Source organism: Podarcis tiliguerta (genome assembly GCF_965153285.1).
Source record: "Podarcis tiliguerta genome assembly, chromosome: 6".
NCBI classification, from domain to species: Eukaryota; Metazoa; Chordata; class Lepidosauria; order Squamata; family Lacertidae; genus Podarcis; species Podarcis tiliguerta.
In genome coordinates, this window is record NC_139539.1 from 77378791 (window position 1) to 77394948 (window position 16158).

Genomic DNA, 16158 nt, shown 5'->3' on the forward strand with positions numbered 1-16158 from the left:
CAATGGATCTATGACAACCATGATGTGAGAAAGTGATTCTGTCACAGTTACATGGGAGAAACATGAATGGGTCCCTGATTCCTTGTAACAGTCTTATGGACCTTTGGTTCTTAGCAGGTCTGATTTTGCCTTTGGTAAGATGAACCAACTCTGGTTTTAATTAGAATGGGGATGGGGAACCTGTGGCCTTTGAGCTGTTGTTCAACACCTATCACCCCTAGAGGTTTCCCACCTCTGATTTAGAGCCCCCCCTCAATTAATTGGCATTCTGTAAGCTCACAACTTCATGACACACAGGGTGCCCCCCCCCCAGCCCTTGAATGTCATGTTCTGAATTTCTGCAACCCTAGCACCTACTTCAAGTACTCAGAAGCCACTACCATACTTTTGGGTGGCCCAATTTTGCTTCTAGACAAGTTCACTATTATAGCAGGAATGTTCTGTTGTATTCTTGATCATGTGGATAATGGCTGCCCTGAGAGCTTTGAACTGGTGTCATAGGAGTATTCTAAATAAAGTGTATCACCAGTAATAAATGAGCAGCACACATACTTTAGATTTCAGGCTTGTGAGTCTTAAGGCTCAGTATTGTCAACAAGAGGTGACAGGACTGCAGACAGGAGTCTTCCCTGCCTTACCTGCCAGGGGTAGAATCTGAGACTCCTGCTTAGGGCATGTCATTTTAGAGGGTATAACTTTATTTTTGCAAATTTCTTCAGTCTTAAAAATATGTTTTAGAGTGTAAGAAATTCAAATCTGCTTTTATTTTTCTGACTGGACAACATTTAGCTTGGTAGGTCTGCATTTGATGAGAAAGCACAGAAACTGCTATTGGAAAACCAAATAATTTTAATTATTTTTTTTTTGAAAACATTAGGTAATGCTCAATAATGATGATACATATTAATATATAATATAACTGCAAGTACATGGCTATCATTTTTAAGGATTTCTGTGAAATTTTACACACAATTCACTTACCAAACAAAACTAAATTGTATTAATTTAACCACAGCTTTTGAGTTCCCAAGTCATGTTACAACTTTTTAGCACCCCTCATTTTTTGGAATTTGGATGCTGAAAAATGCTTAATGTATGCACTACCATTGAGCTATGGCTCTGCCAACAACGTGAAATGGATAGGTGTGCCTTTGGTTTCAGTGAAAGAGCTAGGCATGTCCTCTCACAGGGACATTAAAGAACTTAACTTTAGCTGTGCTATTCTCTATTGTCACCTACACGACCTATTTCTTTAGAGGAAAATCAGGACTATATGAAGGAGGCTGTCGCCTCAAAAAATTTCATCACGTCACATAAAACCAATCAGAGCAAATGTCAATGTGACGCCATCAGTCACAAAGGGTGCAGACACATACATCAGCGCAAGGAAACAGGCAAGGTGTGGCCCACCCCTTTTCCAGATGACTGCTAGTGCAGAAAACCCTGGGGATTTATACATGAGTGCACCATTCACAAGTGGCAGTGCTGGGCATTCATTTAGGTGCCAGGATTTTTAAAGCAAAGTGTGAAGCAGCTCAAATGCTCCAGGGAACTATGAAGAACCTACATGACCAAGGAGTGGTGCATGTGTGGTCTGGTGATGGTCGAGATTCAGGTTGCATAGAATTGGAAGGGACCCCAGGGGTCAGGAATCTCAATGAAAGCATTAGTGACAGACAGCCATCCATCTGTCATTAAAACCTCCAGTGCAAATTTCTCCCACTGTCCAACAGCTCTTCTATCAGAAAGCCCCTTCTGATGTTTAGTCGGAATCTCCTTTCTTGTAAGCCATTGGCTATGGATGAGAAAAGAGGCTTGCTCTATCTTCCATGTGCCAGCATTTTAGAAATTTGAAGCTGGCTAGCATATCTCCTCTTTCCCAGGCTAAACCTACCCAACTCCCTCAACCTTTGGAAATCACTAACTTTACCTGGAAGTGACAAGCCATTTACACCAGAGGTGGGGGGGGGCTGCTCCCCTCCAGTTGTTGCTGGGCTGCAACTCCCCCCCCCCCCTTGACCACTGGCTGAGCTGGCTGGGGGGCTGATGGGAGTTGGAGTCCAACAACATCCCAAGGGCCACAAATCCCACCCACCCAGCTTTGCAGCAATCAGGCTTAATTCTTAATAAGATGGATACGACTGTAACCGGGGTGTGTGTTAGAAAACACCTGTGCATTGTTAAAGCGAGAGAACGAGGGGCGTGGTAGGTGCCGGAGACGCTGTGGGTGGTAAGCAAAAAAAGGGGAGCTGGCGATGGAGCCGGCTGGTGATACCATCGGCGTTAGGACCGCTCGGCGCGCTCAGGTCCGGAGGTGGTATAAGGTTCGCAATCTCTCTCGTCGCTGCCAGTTGCAGGAGGAGATTGCTTTTAAGTGAAACGGCGGTGCCACCCCCTCTGCGCCTTCCTCGCCGCTCGCCCTCCCTCTCGCATTGATCGCGTCCTGTCCTTAAGTTTGCGAGGTTCTTTTCGCCACTGCAGGGGCCGCGGCGAGCGCCCAGGAGCTGCCGGTAGGAGTAGTACCCAAGGAGAATTTGCAGTCCTGCAAAAGAGAGAGAGAGAGAGGAGGAGGAGGAGGAGGAGGAGGGGTGTGTTGCATGTATATTTCATCCGATGGACTTTTCCCCGCGTCTCGCCGTCGACGCTGATGTGCAGTGACATTTCTGACTGGAGCGCCGCGACGCGCCCCGGAAGCGGCGGTGGCGGCGGCGGGGCCCTGGGAGAGGCGAGGAGGCTCTGGTCGGCGCCAAGGCTAATTGCGGTGATTTATGTCCCTTCCGAGCACCTTCAACGTCGGCGGCCGAAAATAAAATGAAAGCTGGGGGGGTCCCGCAGCGACAGCCGCCGCCGCCACCAGCACGACGGGAGCAGCCGCGCCACCTGGAGCCGCCGCGGCCGGCGGGCGAGCAGCGCGCGCCCCGCGCCTGCCCGCCAAAAGTTTGACGCCAAGAAGTGCGGCGGCCTGAGGGAAAAGCCGGCCGGGGAGGGCGGGAAAGTCCCAGCGGAGCGGGACGCCTGAAGGGACGCCGTCTTCCCGCGCCGCCCTTCCCGCCACCTCTGTCCGAGCCAGGTCCCTCCCTCTGCCTCAGGATTTCCCGCCCCGTTGTTAGCCAAGCTGGGCTGCTGCTGCTGCTCCAAAGTGGCCGCGCCAGAGGAGTGGCTAATCCCCGCCGGGCGCCGCGCACGGGGAGCGCCCAGCCACAGCCCGAGGCTCGCTTTCCTTTCCCTTGCCTCGCTCGCGCAAGTCTCTCTTTTTGGGGGGCGTGAGGTGTAACTTTGTTAGCTAGTCGCCTGCGAAGGGAGAGCGGCGGCGGCAACGGCACGCGGGAGGAGCGGCCAGTGAGGGCAGCCCTCGTTTTTCCCCCTCAGCGTCCCTGCGCTGCCGGAGAGGCACCACAACCTCGGAGACTCCTGCGCCCGCCAAGGGGGTCCCGAGCGAAGGCGGCGCCCGGTTCCTCGGCCTCGGCGTCTTCTCCTCCTGCCCGACGCGCGCAGCGATCGCCCCGCACGGTGAGTAAGACCGCGCGCTCCACGCGAGCCCGCCCGTTGCCCGCCCTCCAGACGGCGCTGTGCGAAGGAAAGGAAGGGGTAAACTTCCCCACCCCAAAACGAGGTTTCTCCCCACTTCGGCTCGCTTGCTGGAAAAGATCGAGGACCCTTTCGCAGCCTGCCCGGGGGAAACTTCGCTGTTGGCCAAACACAGATCCCATCCGAGGTTTGTTGGGACTTTCGCACCTAACTGGCTGCTGCGTCCTCCTCTTTCCCTTCCACCGTGCAAAGGGCTACCTGAAGGGGATGCTCAATTCTTTTTATTATTATTTTCTATCCGGGGTTGGAGGGATGGAAAGTGGGGTGTCTTCGGTGGCATTGGACCTGGATGCAGCGCTGTGGTTTGCTCAGAGGAAGCGGGTGTTCATCTGTCTATCTGCCCATGTACTTTTTTTTAATGTATATATGCAGCGTCTTCAGATGCATATTTCCGTAGCAAGCAGAATTATTGTGCTTTTCTGGCGTTTCCTCTTCTCCGCCACCCCCCCCCCCTCCTCCCCGCAGTAACCAATTAAGAGATATTTAGAAGAGGGAAAGCAGATCAAACTTAGATACGAATAGAAACTGCGCCCTCTGCCGTTCGTCCGGGAGGGTCTTCCGTGGGGAAGGCGACCAGATTTGCAATCTTGGCGAAAGGGCGGAAATGTGTGAGCGGGGCTATTTCAGAGGGGTTGTTTCTAGGAAAGAGGGCAATTGACCTTTTATTATCAAACAGCGAGTATGTTCAGTGGTGGTGGCGGGGATCCAGGCATCTTTTCTGCCAAGGCAATGAAGCTAGAGATGTACTCCTTGGGCTGGCACCGTCTCCCCTGAAATGCATTGTTCTGCTAGTGGGGTGTCCTCAATTCTGAACCATCTAATTAAATTCTGCTTCATAAGGAAACCTTCAATCGGTTACCTTCCTGCTCTGGACCTTTGCTAGCTCAGAATTTCATTTTAAAATCACAGAATCGATGGCACAAGATTTAAAGAAGGGAGAGAACCTCACTGTTGCAATTTACGAAAAAGGGTTATCCTCAGCACGAGATCTTTCCCTGAAAAAAAAAAATTAATAATGGCAGGCAGTAAGAAAAAGGAATATGTTTGCTAAATACAGACTACTTTTTTTAATGGCTCATCTGAGCCAAAGCTGCTAAAAAAGTGCACCGTTCATTCTGAATCCAAGTAGCTTTTTCAGTTCTGTGAATAAAGATTTTTGTGCAGGGAGGAAATGTGATTCAAAATACAGCAAGAAGACTGGGAGAGGTGGCTTAAGCCGAACTCCACTGGGTCTTCGTTCTGATGTGAAATGAAATACAATATTTCTAAATTAGTCAGATATAAGTGTTAGGGTTGTGGGACGGCGAGAGAGGAAAATGAGTTTATCCCCCAAAAACAAAAGCATCAGATGACAGTGAGCTATGATGAAAAGGTGTATTCAACAGATAAGAACTCTTAAAAGTTTGCATGGTTTACATCTTGTTCTCTTAAAGAAAAAGTATGAGCCATATATTGATAAATATTTGTTTCTTCATCTTTGTGTTTTCCAAATATATGAAAGGAGGGGAATAAATAAAGCAGTGGTGCAGATTGTGGGTTGCCAGGCCCCTTTCCTCATAGGTTTCCTTGTTTTTAGGACCTGTTTGAAAATAGCCCAATCCTAAACCCGCTTAATTGGAAGTAAGCCACAGCGAACTTAATTGAGCTTTATCCTTGAGTGGATATGTAAAAGATGATTCTGTCAAATAGATTTCATTACACAATCTTGTTAGACTCAAAATGTGTTCCTGGAAGTCACTTAGAACATCATATAAATCCAGCCCATACTTTTCTGTCAAGTTTTAGGAACTTGAAAGATTTCTGTATTTGCCCTAACAAGAGAGTTGGGTAAGTTGTGTCATTTGAATCATTGTGGATCCTGTATGAACTATTTCCACAGCAGTTCGCAATTAGAGATGGATATTCATTCTTTTTCAAATTGTCACGCCTAAATCACATTTAAAAATGCAGCTGCATTTGTGATCCAAAGTGTAGAATTATTACTATTATTTTAAACAAAGCCAGGGCTTTTTAGCTTATCGGCAGCCAATTCCTTGCATATATTTAAGTGGTAACGAATATTGAAATTCGGCTGGAAAATTTTCTTATGAGTGTCGTGAGAAGCCATCCTGTACGCAGGGTTGCATTGCTACATGCAGAATTGTTGCCACAGTTTGTTACTTTCCAACAACTTTTCTTATGTTGTGCAGGCACCAATCTTTCCCTGGTAATTGTGCCTAACTGTTGCAAGCAATAGGCTATTCTGTAGCAGCTACTTAAATGAAGGATAGGCGTTTCAGCAATCTATGGCAGTTATAACAATACGTGCTTCCAACAGTGACTGATAATATTGCCCTCGAATGAAAACATGTGATTCATTTTCCTTCCAATTTGAATACTGTGCTACGCTATGAGGCATTCGTGTTCTGTGTTTTCCGGATAATGCTGCAAGACAGAAAAAACGGAACAGTCATCATTGGGGGTTAGGTTGCTTTAGAGCCCTTGGTTTTCGTGATTAAATTTCAAATCTTGTCTCTCTCTCTCTCTCTCTCCTTACAACTTAAAATTCCAAAAATCCCTCTTACCTTCCCAAGGGAAAAATATCTGCACTGTTCCACAGTTCAAAAATTTTAATTGCTTTTTTTAAAAAAAAAAGCTAGACTCTTTACCATCAAAATCCTCTTATATATTTCACCCACACCCAATGTATTTTACTACTTTCCAAGCCTAAGGGCATAAAGCATACACCCAATTATCCATATGGTCCTATTTTTGCTTGTTCAGCAGCTAATTTAGTATTTATGAAAAGCAGTGGGCTAGTTCTAAATGCAGAGGTTTCGCATACACCAGGTTTCCATAGTCGTGGGGGCACTGTACAAAATTGGCATTTTCCATTTTTGATCCCACATCCAAGGAGGTAAAGTGCAAACCCTATTTTATATATATGTTCCCTTTTAGCTTCCAAAGTTGACTGAGCTTGACCTTTATTTTATTTTTTTTAAATGTTGGCTGGTTTTAAATGCCGAGATCCTGGCTTACCCTACCAGATTTGATTTCCTGAGTGGTGGGGGGGGGAGTGGAAAATTGTGGTGGTTTATTGCACGTTCTGGATTGTGTTCATAACAGTATTATTGGAGCCTTTGAAGAAAACACCACCCAAAATGCCATGAAAGGTTTTTAAAGAAAACCTGTAGAGAATAGCATAGAATATAGTTGACACATATCTGCTTTATGGTTTCATTATCCATCTACCAAGCTATCTACAGTACTAAGTTATGTTTGATTTGCATGTGACAAAGGCTGCAAACCTGACCACACTTCCTTAAAATGCATAAACGCTTTACTTCTTTTGAAGTAAATATAACTAGAACTGGTTTGGGTTCTTTGTTTTTTTTAAACTCTTTTTAAAATAAAAATCAAGCCAAGTAGCAAAGGCAACCCTCACCTGGAGAGTTCTCCTGACAGCATCCCCGATCATCTCATTCTTGGGTGACAGTTTTTATAATGAGATGATTATTATATGATTAGTGTGGGAAGATGGTGCTGTTCCCAGTGACCAAGCCTACTACAAGAAGCTACATTTGCCAGCAAAATGCTAATGAGAATTGACAGTTCTCTTTTATAATAATTAATTACAGCTGGCATTCGCTTTTGGTGTCTGAGCTAGGGTATCAAATTTGGTATGCGTAATGAATGCAACATGCAAGGCTGGGCATCGATTACCCGTCCATGCCTAAGAATAGATTGCTGATTACGAAGCGATTAATATCACTGTTTTAAGTCACGATAAATGCAAGTTAGGAATGTGTGGGGTGGGGGTGGGGTGTGAAATGCCTGCTGTTGTTTTTTTTCAGACACTGGAGAATAGGGCATAGGTGGAAAATTAAAGGGTCAAAGTACCTCGGGAGTGATGAGCTATCAGAAACAAGGAACAGCTCCAACACACTGTGTGTTGTGGCTCTGTTGAATACAGTTAGCATAATCCATTTATTTTTCCAGCAGATTGCAATTACCTTTCCTTCAACTAAGGAAGATGCTAGTTTTTGTATGTGAGATGCTGTGGATCAATTCAGTTTAATATGGTAGATTGCATGATTGGATAGTAGGCAGAGGTTATAAAATCTTGGGAGGATTCACAACACCAGACGTCTGTCAGTTATTTGCACTTCTCTGTTATAGATCAAATATGAATTTCGGAAAATGCTGGGGTGGCGGTGGCGGTGGCGGAATCCTACTTGATTCTTCAAAGCTCCTTATCTCCACTACAGATGTTAATGTTCAAAAAGTTTATGATCCTAAGGAAGTTCAACTAGGAATATTATTTGAATTGTGCTGAAATAAACTGCTGTTCTGTTTAGGATCAAAGTGGAAATTTGTGAGTTCGTGCAAGAAAATAAAATCATTACGACTGTAGGTAGCTGAGACCTGGCTTTCATGAGTTGCTCTCCCCCCTCCCATGCATAAATGCAACATGGGTCATGTGATGCTGTTGCCCCAAACACCGACAACCCCTTAGCCTGTGATCTTAAGTCAGTATCTTTCCCTGTGTCACTGAGAGCTCATTAATAATGAGACGCTGCCAACTAGCTAAGGTGTGCTGCGTTAGCTTTTGCCAAAGCATGACATTTTTAATTCATTAATAATATGTCTGTAATGTAATGAAAAACTATTAATCATGTACCGGGCAGGTGCCAGAAATTTAAGCTATAATTGGCTGCTTCTTGTCAAACATGCCATTCACATGTTCTGGTATCTGTCTGATTCTCAAATCACCTGCAGAATCTTCTCCACTTTCCCCTTGTCAGCACACTAAATTCGATCAATGATACAGTCTATAATTCTGCGTAATGACCATCATCATGACTCTAAACTTTCCTTAATGAGGATTCATTATTCAGGGGAAAGGGTATAGCCTAGCGAAAAGGGGTAGTGTTCAGTGCTGCTCTTAGTCTCCACTTGCTGCATTTGTGCTTTGTGTGTCTGCTGACATCTTGATGAAAAAAAGGAAAGCTCCACAAGAAAGGTTAGGTATTTAAGCACACATTTGCTCAGGAGTAAAGGGTTCTGAAAATAATAGGGCTTACTTGCAGAAGTGCATCTTTTTATTCACAAAGGTACTTCATCATTTCAGCATTCATTATATATAGCGCTTTTCTGGTAATCATACATTTGATTTCTTAAAGAAAAGATCAAATAATACCAAAAAAGTGAATTATTTCTTTAGTAAACCCTTCCCCACCCCAACGATGAATGGGAGCGGGGAAAGGAAATCTGCCTTCTTTCTAAAAAGGTGTATTCTGGACTATACAATGGAAGAAACTAAAACAGCAGATTTGAAATGAATCAAACGCTGTTTCTAAATTACCAAATGAATGCATGAAATGGCTTGGTGATGATTACACAAGACTAAGCATACCAAAACTGAAGGGAGATGTTGGACAAGATGGTATGGTTTTAAAGGTATGTTCGTTGAAAAATATATATATTATAAAAATGCTTCTAGGTTCGTGACAATTTAAAATTCCAACATTGTGCAGCTCGTTGCTGGAAGGAAATTCAAGTAGCCAGAACACTTTCTAATGCAATGCAATGCATGTAACAGCTGTACAATACCATTTTATGAAATGAATATAATAGGAAATTGCACTTGCGTCCATAAGGCAATTATTGTAATTTGCTATGGAAACACAATTCAGCCATCTGTTGGCACTGCGTAGTCTCTGTAGCTAAGTTCAGTTTCAAGACGGTGCCTTCTTTGAATAGAAGGAACTTGTTTACAAAAATTGCTTTGAAGACCAGGTTCCCTTTCCCTGGAAGTAGATGTTTTCTGGAATGAGCTGTAAGAAGTTACTATAATGTGGGGAGCTATTTTTTCATATATGTGGCATCATAGTCTCATTAATGCAACTAGCTAGAAGATCAAAACTAACAGAGGTAAGCAGCTGTATGAAGCACAGCTGCTTCCATATGCCAAGGGAGAGCTCTGGGAGAGCTGGTGGTGGATGGTGGCTTAATACCAGATTGTTAAGAATGGGGCTATATGATTAAACGCATCATCTTGGGGGAAATTGCCAGAAAGAACCAGCTCCTTGTTCCCTTGAAGTCTGTAGATCAGCCTCCCAACATTCAGAAAGCATCATTAAAGGCAAACAGAGTGGCATGTTGAAATGCTTCCATCCCAGCATAGGTCTGAGGACTGTGGCCTGTACCAGGGAATAACTAAACTCTCGTGTTTTATGGGGCCACACTATTCTCCAGGTGCTAGACTCTTAAATTGGAACAATCTGATTTGCTTGCAGATACTCTGGATCCATGAACCAATTGGCACCATCTAAAGCTAAGGGCTTCACAGATTTTGAGCTCAAACATCATATTATATACACATATGCACAAGCTGTGTGCAAAATCCAAGAGAGATGTCACCATCAAGTGTGGAATGCCTTTACTTCTTGGAGCCTGTAAACTCCCCCCCCCCATCCAAAACTTTTGGGAACTTTTGATCACAACTTAACTAAAATCTGGTAGAGCAGGGCTGGGCAGACTTCAAGCTTGTCGAATCTATATTCTTGTTGTTGTTTACTAGGACATATAATTAGAATCAAAGCAGAAGATGCCATAGGAATTTGTTTTCAGTACCAGAACTGAGATGAGCTGACAGCCCCTCCACAGAAAGTCCACTCCCAGTTCTCTTCATTTCACTTCTTTTCATTAATTTAGGTGGGGAAAGTTATTTTGTTGCTGGTACTGTTTAACAACTGGCAGTCAGAAATCCTTTGTGAACTACTGCTGGTACAGAGATGTATCAGTAGATCCCGATGACCCTCTGCCCCACCCCAGAGGACAGGAAAGAATGCTTTTGGAGGGGGGCTTGATTAAGCCTGACGGCTGTCAGGTGAACATCTCTGTCCCATGGTTCTGTGCATGGTTTTGTATTTTTTTAAAAAATAGTTGTAGCATTTAATTAATTTACAGCACAGTGTTTTATGTCCCTCTCCTGTGAACAGAGGGGGTTTGAGATGATGGCTTCTGCTCTGGAAATTGACACATAAAAGGACATTAAAAAATAAAAAATAAAATAATAATAATTAATAATAAAATACAGAAGGCCTATAGAAAGAGGAAATTATTATAAGCTGCAAATGAGCCAACTGTTATCTTTGTCATTAAACACAATTAAACAAAAGAAGCAAAGCTCTTCCAGTACTAATGAGAAAAAATCCAAAGAGACAGAAGTGTGCTCATAATATCTCTCTTATTAAGCTAACAAAAGCTGAGACGTGTACTAGACACTTGGAGCTGTCTCCCAGGCCTTCTTTCCAAGAGATGAAAAGCGCACAAGTTGTTGTCAGCCCTTTGTCGCTGTAATAAAAGATCCACTACCTCTGGTGGGTTGGGGGTTTCTATCCCCCTTTTGGTTATGAAATTCAAAAGCTGTTTAAGGGCTATTTCTTGCTCTCGGGCTTTGCCAAGATGGAAATACCATTTCTGAAGCAAATAAACCAAGGGAAAGAGGGACTCAAGACTCACTGAGAATGCTACATATCTGTCTTTGTTAGAGAGGAGTTAAATCTTTCATGTCAAAACAGTTTTGGTGATGAGTGATTCTGGTAGTTTGTTCACTCCAGTAAAAGCCCCTCCAGTAAAGGTTATCCAGATTATTCCAATTTACCTTATATTGTATCAAAGGCTCTTGAAATGTCAACATATCGTATATTTTTTCTAATGCATTGATTCTTGGACAATAACTCTTACTTTTATTGTTTCTAAAAGGGTGCTGGTGCCAGAAGAAAAGAATGATTGATGGCAGTTAGACACAGGCCTGTAGATGCTCATCGTTTTGCTCCAACAACTGATTTATCGGTTTGGCTGGCCATTCCTCATGAGCCGCGAAAGAGGAGGATCGCTCAGGATTACTGACTACCCATCTGAAGACTGGCAGCATTGCTAAGCTATCATCCGATTTTGGACGTCCTTTACATATGTGATTAAGGCCCTGATACGTTCTTTTTAAGGCAGTGGACATCCTTCAGACGAAAAACATCTCTTTCTAATGCCAGGCTACCACCAAAGTTTCCAACTTTAAAAAAGCAACAACTGTAACCTAACTCTTCTGCTCCGGTCCGGAACATGTTTTTACAGTAACTCGCAACTCCTGGTGTACATACATGTATAATATAGACTACACCTTTGATTGCTACTGGTTATAGCTGTCAAGGCACCTGTGAAGGATTTAGAGATGTATTTGTCAAGATTCTTGTCACTTCATGCCCTTTGGGTTACTGTGTCGTCGGTGATACAGCACTACACTTCTGCTTGGGGGCATTACGATGTGTGTAAGACCCAGATTTACACAGATGAAGGGAAGTTTTGGGATTACACAGCCTGTCAGCCAGAAGCCATAGATATGATGAAATATGTGAAAGTGAGCCTGGATCCACCAGACATAACATGTGGAAATCCACCGGAGACCTTCTGCGGAATGGTAAGGCAAAAACCTGAATGTTGAATTGTGGCCTAAAGGATAGATCCCTCAGCACAACAAAGTGAATATCCTTAACTTCAGTCTTGTGGACCAAGACCAAGAATTTAGGCTTATGGCAAAATTTGCATGTCACTCTATACTATAGGTCTGGAAAACCTTTGGCAAATAACAGCCATCAGTTTTTTAAGCTGAAGAGGTGATAAGTAGTCATTCAGTATGTTTTTGTTTAGGTTCAGTTGGTATCAATGGCAAAACCATTACTTGTTCCTTTAAATGAAAGGTGTGTCCTTTCACAACTGCAATATTTTGAGTCAAAATGCACCTGGTTTCATCTCAGGATAAAAATGCCAAGATTTCATTTCAAGTGTATCTTGGTGTTGCCAGCATCAAGTGGTGCAGAGCACCTGTACTCTTCCAGGTAACTTCTCCTAAGAAGGTAACAAGCTTCTGCAAAAAGTAAGATTCCTAGAGAAACATTCCTACACATCTGGTAATCCTATTTTTTCAGAGCATTATTTATTTATTTATTTATTTCTGAGTGTGTTTGCTGTTTTCCTATAACTGAATGAACCCAAAATCCCAAAGTTGGAAGCACAGTTCTCTTGGGCAAGATGAATAACCTACTAGCTATTTAAACCAGCATTGGATAAAAATGCTGACCATATATAACCAGTTTAGTGAAACTGTACATACATTATATACGGAATCTCACCATTTGTAAACTTGCTCTATAATTTAGGTGCAGTGAAAACTTATGCTCTGATTTTGTCATCTACTACTTCCTGTGCAAATGATTATGCATTGTTATAAGTTGCATGCTTCCCTGGGCTATTTAAATCGGTGACAAGCATTCATCTTGTGTTTTGTAATGTACACTTTGAGTTAACCACAGAACCACAGGACAAAGCTAGAAGTAAGAGGCAGAATATGCAAAATGCTGGACATATCAATTCTGTCTTAACCTGTAACACATGCTGGAAGCTCACTTAGGGCATAGTCTACCCAGTGTGTACCACATTGAAATGAGCAAAAGTGGTACAAGAGGGCTACAAGCTCTGGTATTCATTTCATTTGGGCCAGGAAAGCTTCCCAGGGAATTGTGTAAATAACACCTATAAAATACTGCAGATCCATGAGAAATTCATGTAATTTTAAAAAGTAAAGTGTTTTTTCCCCCATAGAGTTGAGTGCCCTGTTTCTGAAATGACCGAGAGCTACATGTTTGGTGAAGGATGATAGTTCACTGGTAGAATGATGTGCTTTCTCTGCAATTCTTGGCATCTCTGGATAGGGCTGGGAAAACTCAAGACTCTTGCCTGAAACCCAGGAAAGCTACTTCATGCTAATGTAGACAGTACTGAGCTAGATGGAGCAATGGTCTGACTCTGTATAAAGCAAACTCTTGTTGTTTGCTGTGATGGAGACATGCAATGTGATCTAGTCACAGGAAGATTTCATTTTTAATACTTTTGCTTTGAGGAATGTTTACATGCTGAGAATGGGATGCAGGTTTCACAGGAATGTTTTAAATCTAGCATGTTCCAAATCACAGTCGTGGTAGGCACACAGTTAGCATATGGCTTTTCTTTAAAATGTTTTTGGCCTTGATCGAGACTCTTGACAGGTCACGTACTTTGTCTGGTCTCCAGACCCTGACCTGAGGTTTCAAAGAGCAGGAAGGGTTCATGTGCAGTCTGTGGCCCAGGCATATGAATGAATGAAAATGTCAAAGAAAATGTCATCTGCAGCTTTTTCTCACTCTTGCTTATTCAAAAAGTTAATAAACTGAACTAGAGTGAAACAAAATAAAAGAATTCCTTCCAGTAGCACCTTAGAGTGAGTGAGTTGTACGGATAGTGCTTCCTTTGGTTGAGATTTTGGTTTCTCTGTGCTTGTATGCAAAGAAAATATTTATTTATTTATACATACCCCACCCATCTGGCTGGGTTTCCCAGGAATGTATTCATCAGAGACTGCAGATTAGCTTCAACAGAACAAAGAGGGAGAAGATCCCTGTTGCGTTTTTAGTGGGTTATGGCTTCCAGTACCCCAGAGGACCCCGTTTATGGCTTCCAGTACCCCAGAACACCCTGACTGGCTAGAACCTGGAGAAGAAACACACTCTTGTTAGGAAGAGAAGGTGCACAACAATATTCTGTTGCAGCTCTTCCTCATCTGTGCAAGATTGTTCTTTTGATGATCATGATGGCTGTGGCACTGCTTGGCCAAGCTGATGATAGCTAGCATCATGTTCACCTGTGTAGAGAATGAATCCTTTTGTAATCCAGTCTCCATGGGAGGAGGGAGGAGTGGATATCCCTCTTTCCATTTCACTACTGTACTGTGGGTTCCTTCAGCTCTGTGCTCAGCTCGCTCTCCTTCAGATTTAAACTGAGAATTTCTAAAATTATTTTCAATAATGAGCCGTTTACAGTTGGTGCTCCCCCCCCTCCTCCTCCTCCTCCTCTTCCTCCTCGGAAGTTTCCAGCTTGAAAGAGCTTATATATGCATTCATTAAAACAGTGGGTAAAAAGAAGCTTCAGACTTTTGAAAACCGGTGGGGGCATTCTGGGGGTTCAGAGAACCCCAAGCTTGTATCAGTGTTTTTTTGTTTCAATGGATGTTTGTAATGTTAAATAATATGAAGAAAAAATATTTTAAAAAGGAGCTTCAGACAGGATTCCCCCACCCCCCTATTATTTTATCAATGCACACATGTACATGTGCACCTCAGTTAAATCACATCACAGAAAGGAATCTTGGGGGCCCTTGTGTGACGTGACCACATCAAGGCTCCTTTTCATCCTGTGTTTTAAGGAACTGCACATATGTGCTAATGTGCATTGGCAATCTGTAAGGGAGGGGTAGTAAGAAAGGCAAGCTGTACATGAGCAGATAAAGCCCATAATAATAATAAAAATATCAGATGAGGTCACGCTGCAAACAAGATGAGGTCATTCAGAAGATCAAAACCCAACAAGAAGTGCACATGGGCCAATTTCATCAGCATCACTCCTGGGCCATTGCTTGAAGGTGGTGGAGCACTTGCAAGAAGTCCCAGGTTCAGTTCCCGGCGTCTCCAGGAAGGACTGAGAAAGAGCTTCCCAGATGCTGAACTGGATAGACCTTAGGTCTGAAAAGAGCAGGATGCTGGTGTACTTACTTCTCACCCTGCAACCTTGGAGAGTTGCTGCCAGTCAAGGAACACAGTAGGGAGCTAGATGGACTGTTTGTCTGACTTGAGCCAAGGCAGCTCCCTGTATTCCTAATATTTGTGCATGTGTATTTCTCATGACAATTTATTTATTGTTTCCAGGTCACTGGGTGGCTAGGTGCCCAAAGAACATGGTGCTAAGCAGGAATGATTGTGTGGGTGAGGGAGGCAGAAAGAGCAGAGGTGCAGCTAGCAAATTGCCAGTGTCCACTTGTAATTTGCAGTAAGCAGTAGTTTATTGAAGAGTAATAGCGACCAGAAGAGAGGAACTCTTTATTTTCTTAGGCAGCCTTTGCTGCCACAGTCCACTGCAATATCCGAGTATCTTTAAAAAACTGCAACTTATCTTGGAATTATCTGCAGCATGCTGCAGTTTTAGTTTAGCTTTCTTTTTTTCCTGGAGAGGTTATACAGCGACTTTGAAAGAGCCTACAGATGGAGGAAGTCTGTGTACGTTTGTACAATTTATAGAGCTGAGTTGCTGATGGCAGCGTAAAAGCAAGCCTTTGAGTGCCACTATGGATTTCCTAGCCAATCAAAACTAAATTAGGAAACAAAGATTATTAAAAAGTCTTCTGTGCATGTAATTCTAGCATAACATTATGAGTTGGACCTTAAATGTTTTCCTTGGAGATTTTCGGCGTCATTAATGCAGCAAGCCTTTCATTACCAGTAGGCTCGCATTGCTAAAAAATTAGGGAAATAAAGGGCTCTCTGGTGTAGTTAGCAGTGCCATGATTATGTTTACTGAAATAATTAAACCATCGGATTCCATTCATCAGACTAGTTTATAAGGCAAGAAGTGAAATGAATCTGGGGTTTCATTTGGAAATGCCCTAATATATGCATGGATGCCTAAGGACAACAAATCGATACAGCATTGCAGCAGCAATAT

At 43.1% G+C, this 16158-nt stretch overlaps 1 protein-coding gene across 11 annotated transcripts in view; it reads left to right on the forward strand.

The window, feature by feature from the left end:
• The first annotated feature begins 926 nt into the window (after nucleotides 1-926).
• Nucleotides 927-16158, forward strand: part of NTNG1 (netrin G1) — a 203985-nt gene continuing 188753 nt past the window's right edge. For 2 of the 11 annotated variants that reach the window (XM_083445203.1, XM_083445205.1), the window contains exons 1-2: nucleotides 938-3510; nucleotides 11338-12049. In XM_083445203.1, coding sequence (XP_083301329.1) covers nucleotides 11804-12049 — 246 coding nt within the window. In that variant the 5' untranslated portion in view covers nucleotides 938-3510; nucleotides 11338-11803. Of the gene's footprint in view, nucleotides 3511-11337; nucleotides 12050-16158 lie in introns of all 11 variants that reach the window. The other 9 variants (XM_083445199.1, XM_083445196.1, XM_083445201.1 and 6 more) reach the window with 9 other exon arrangements.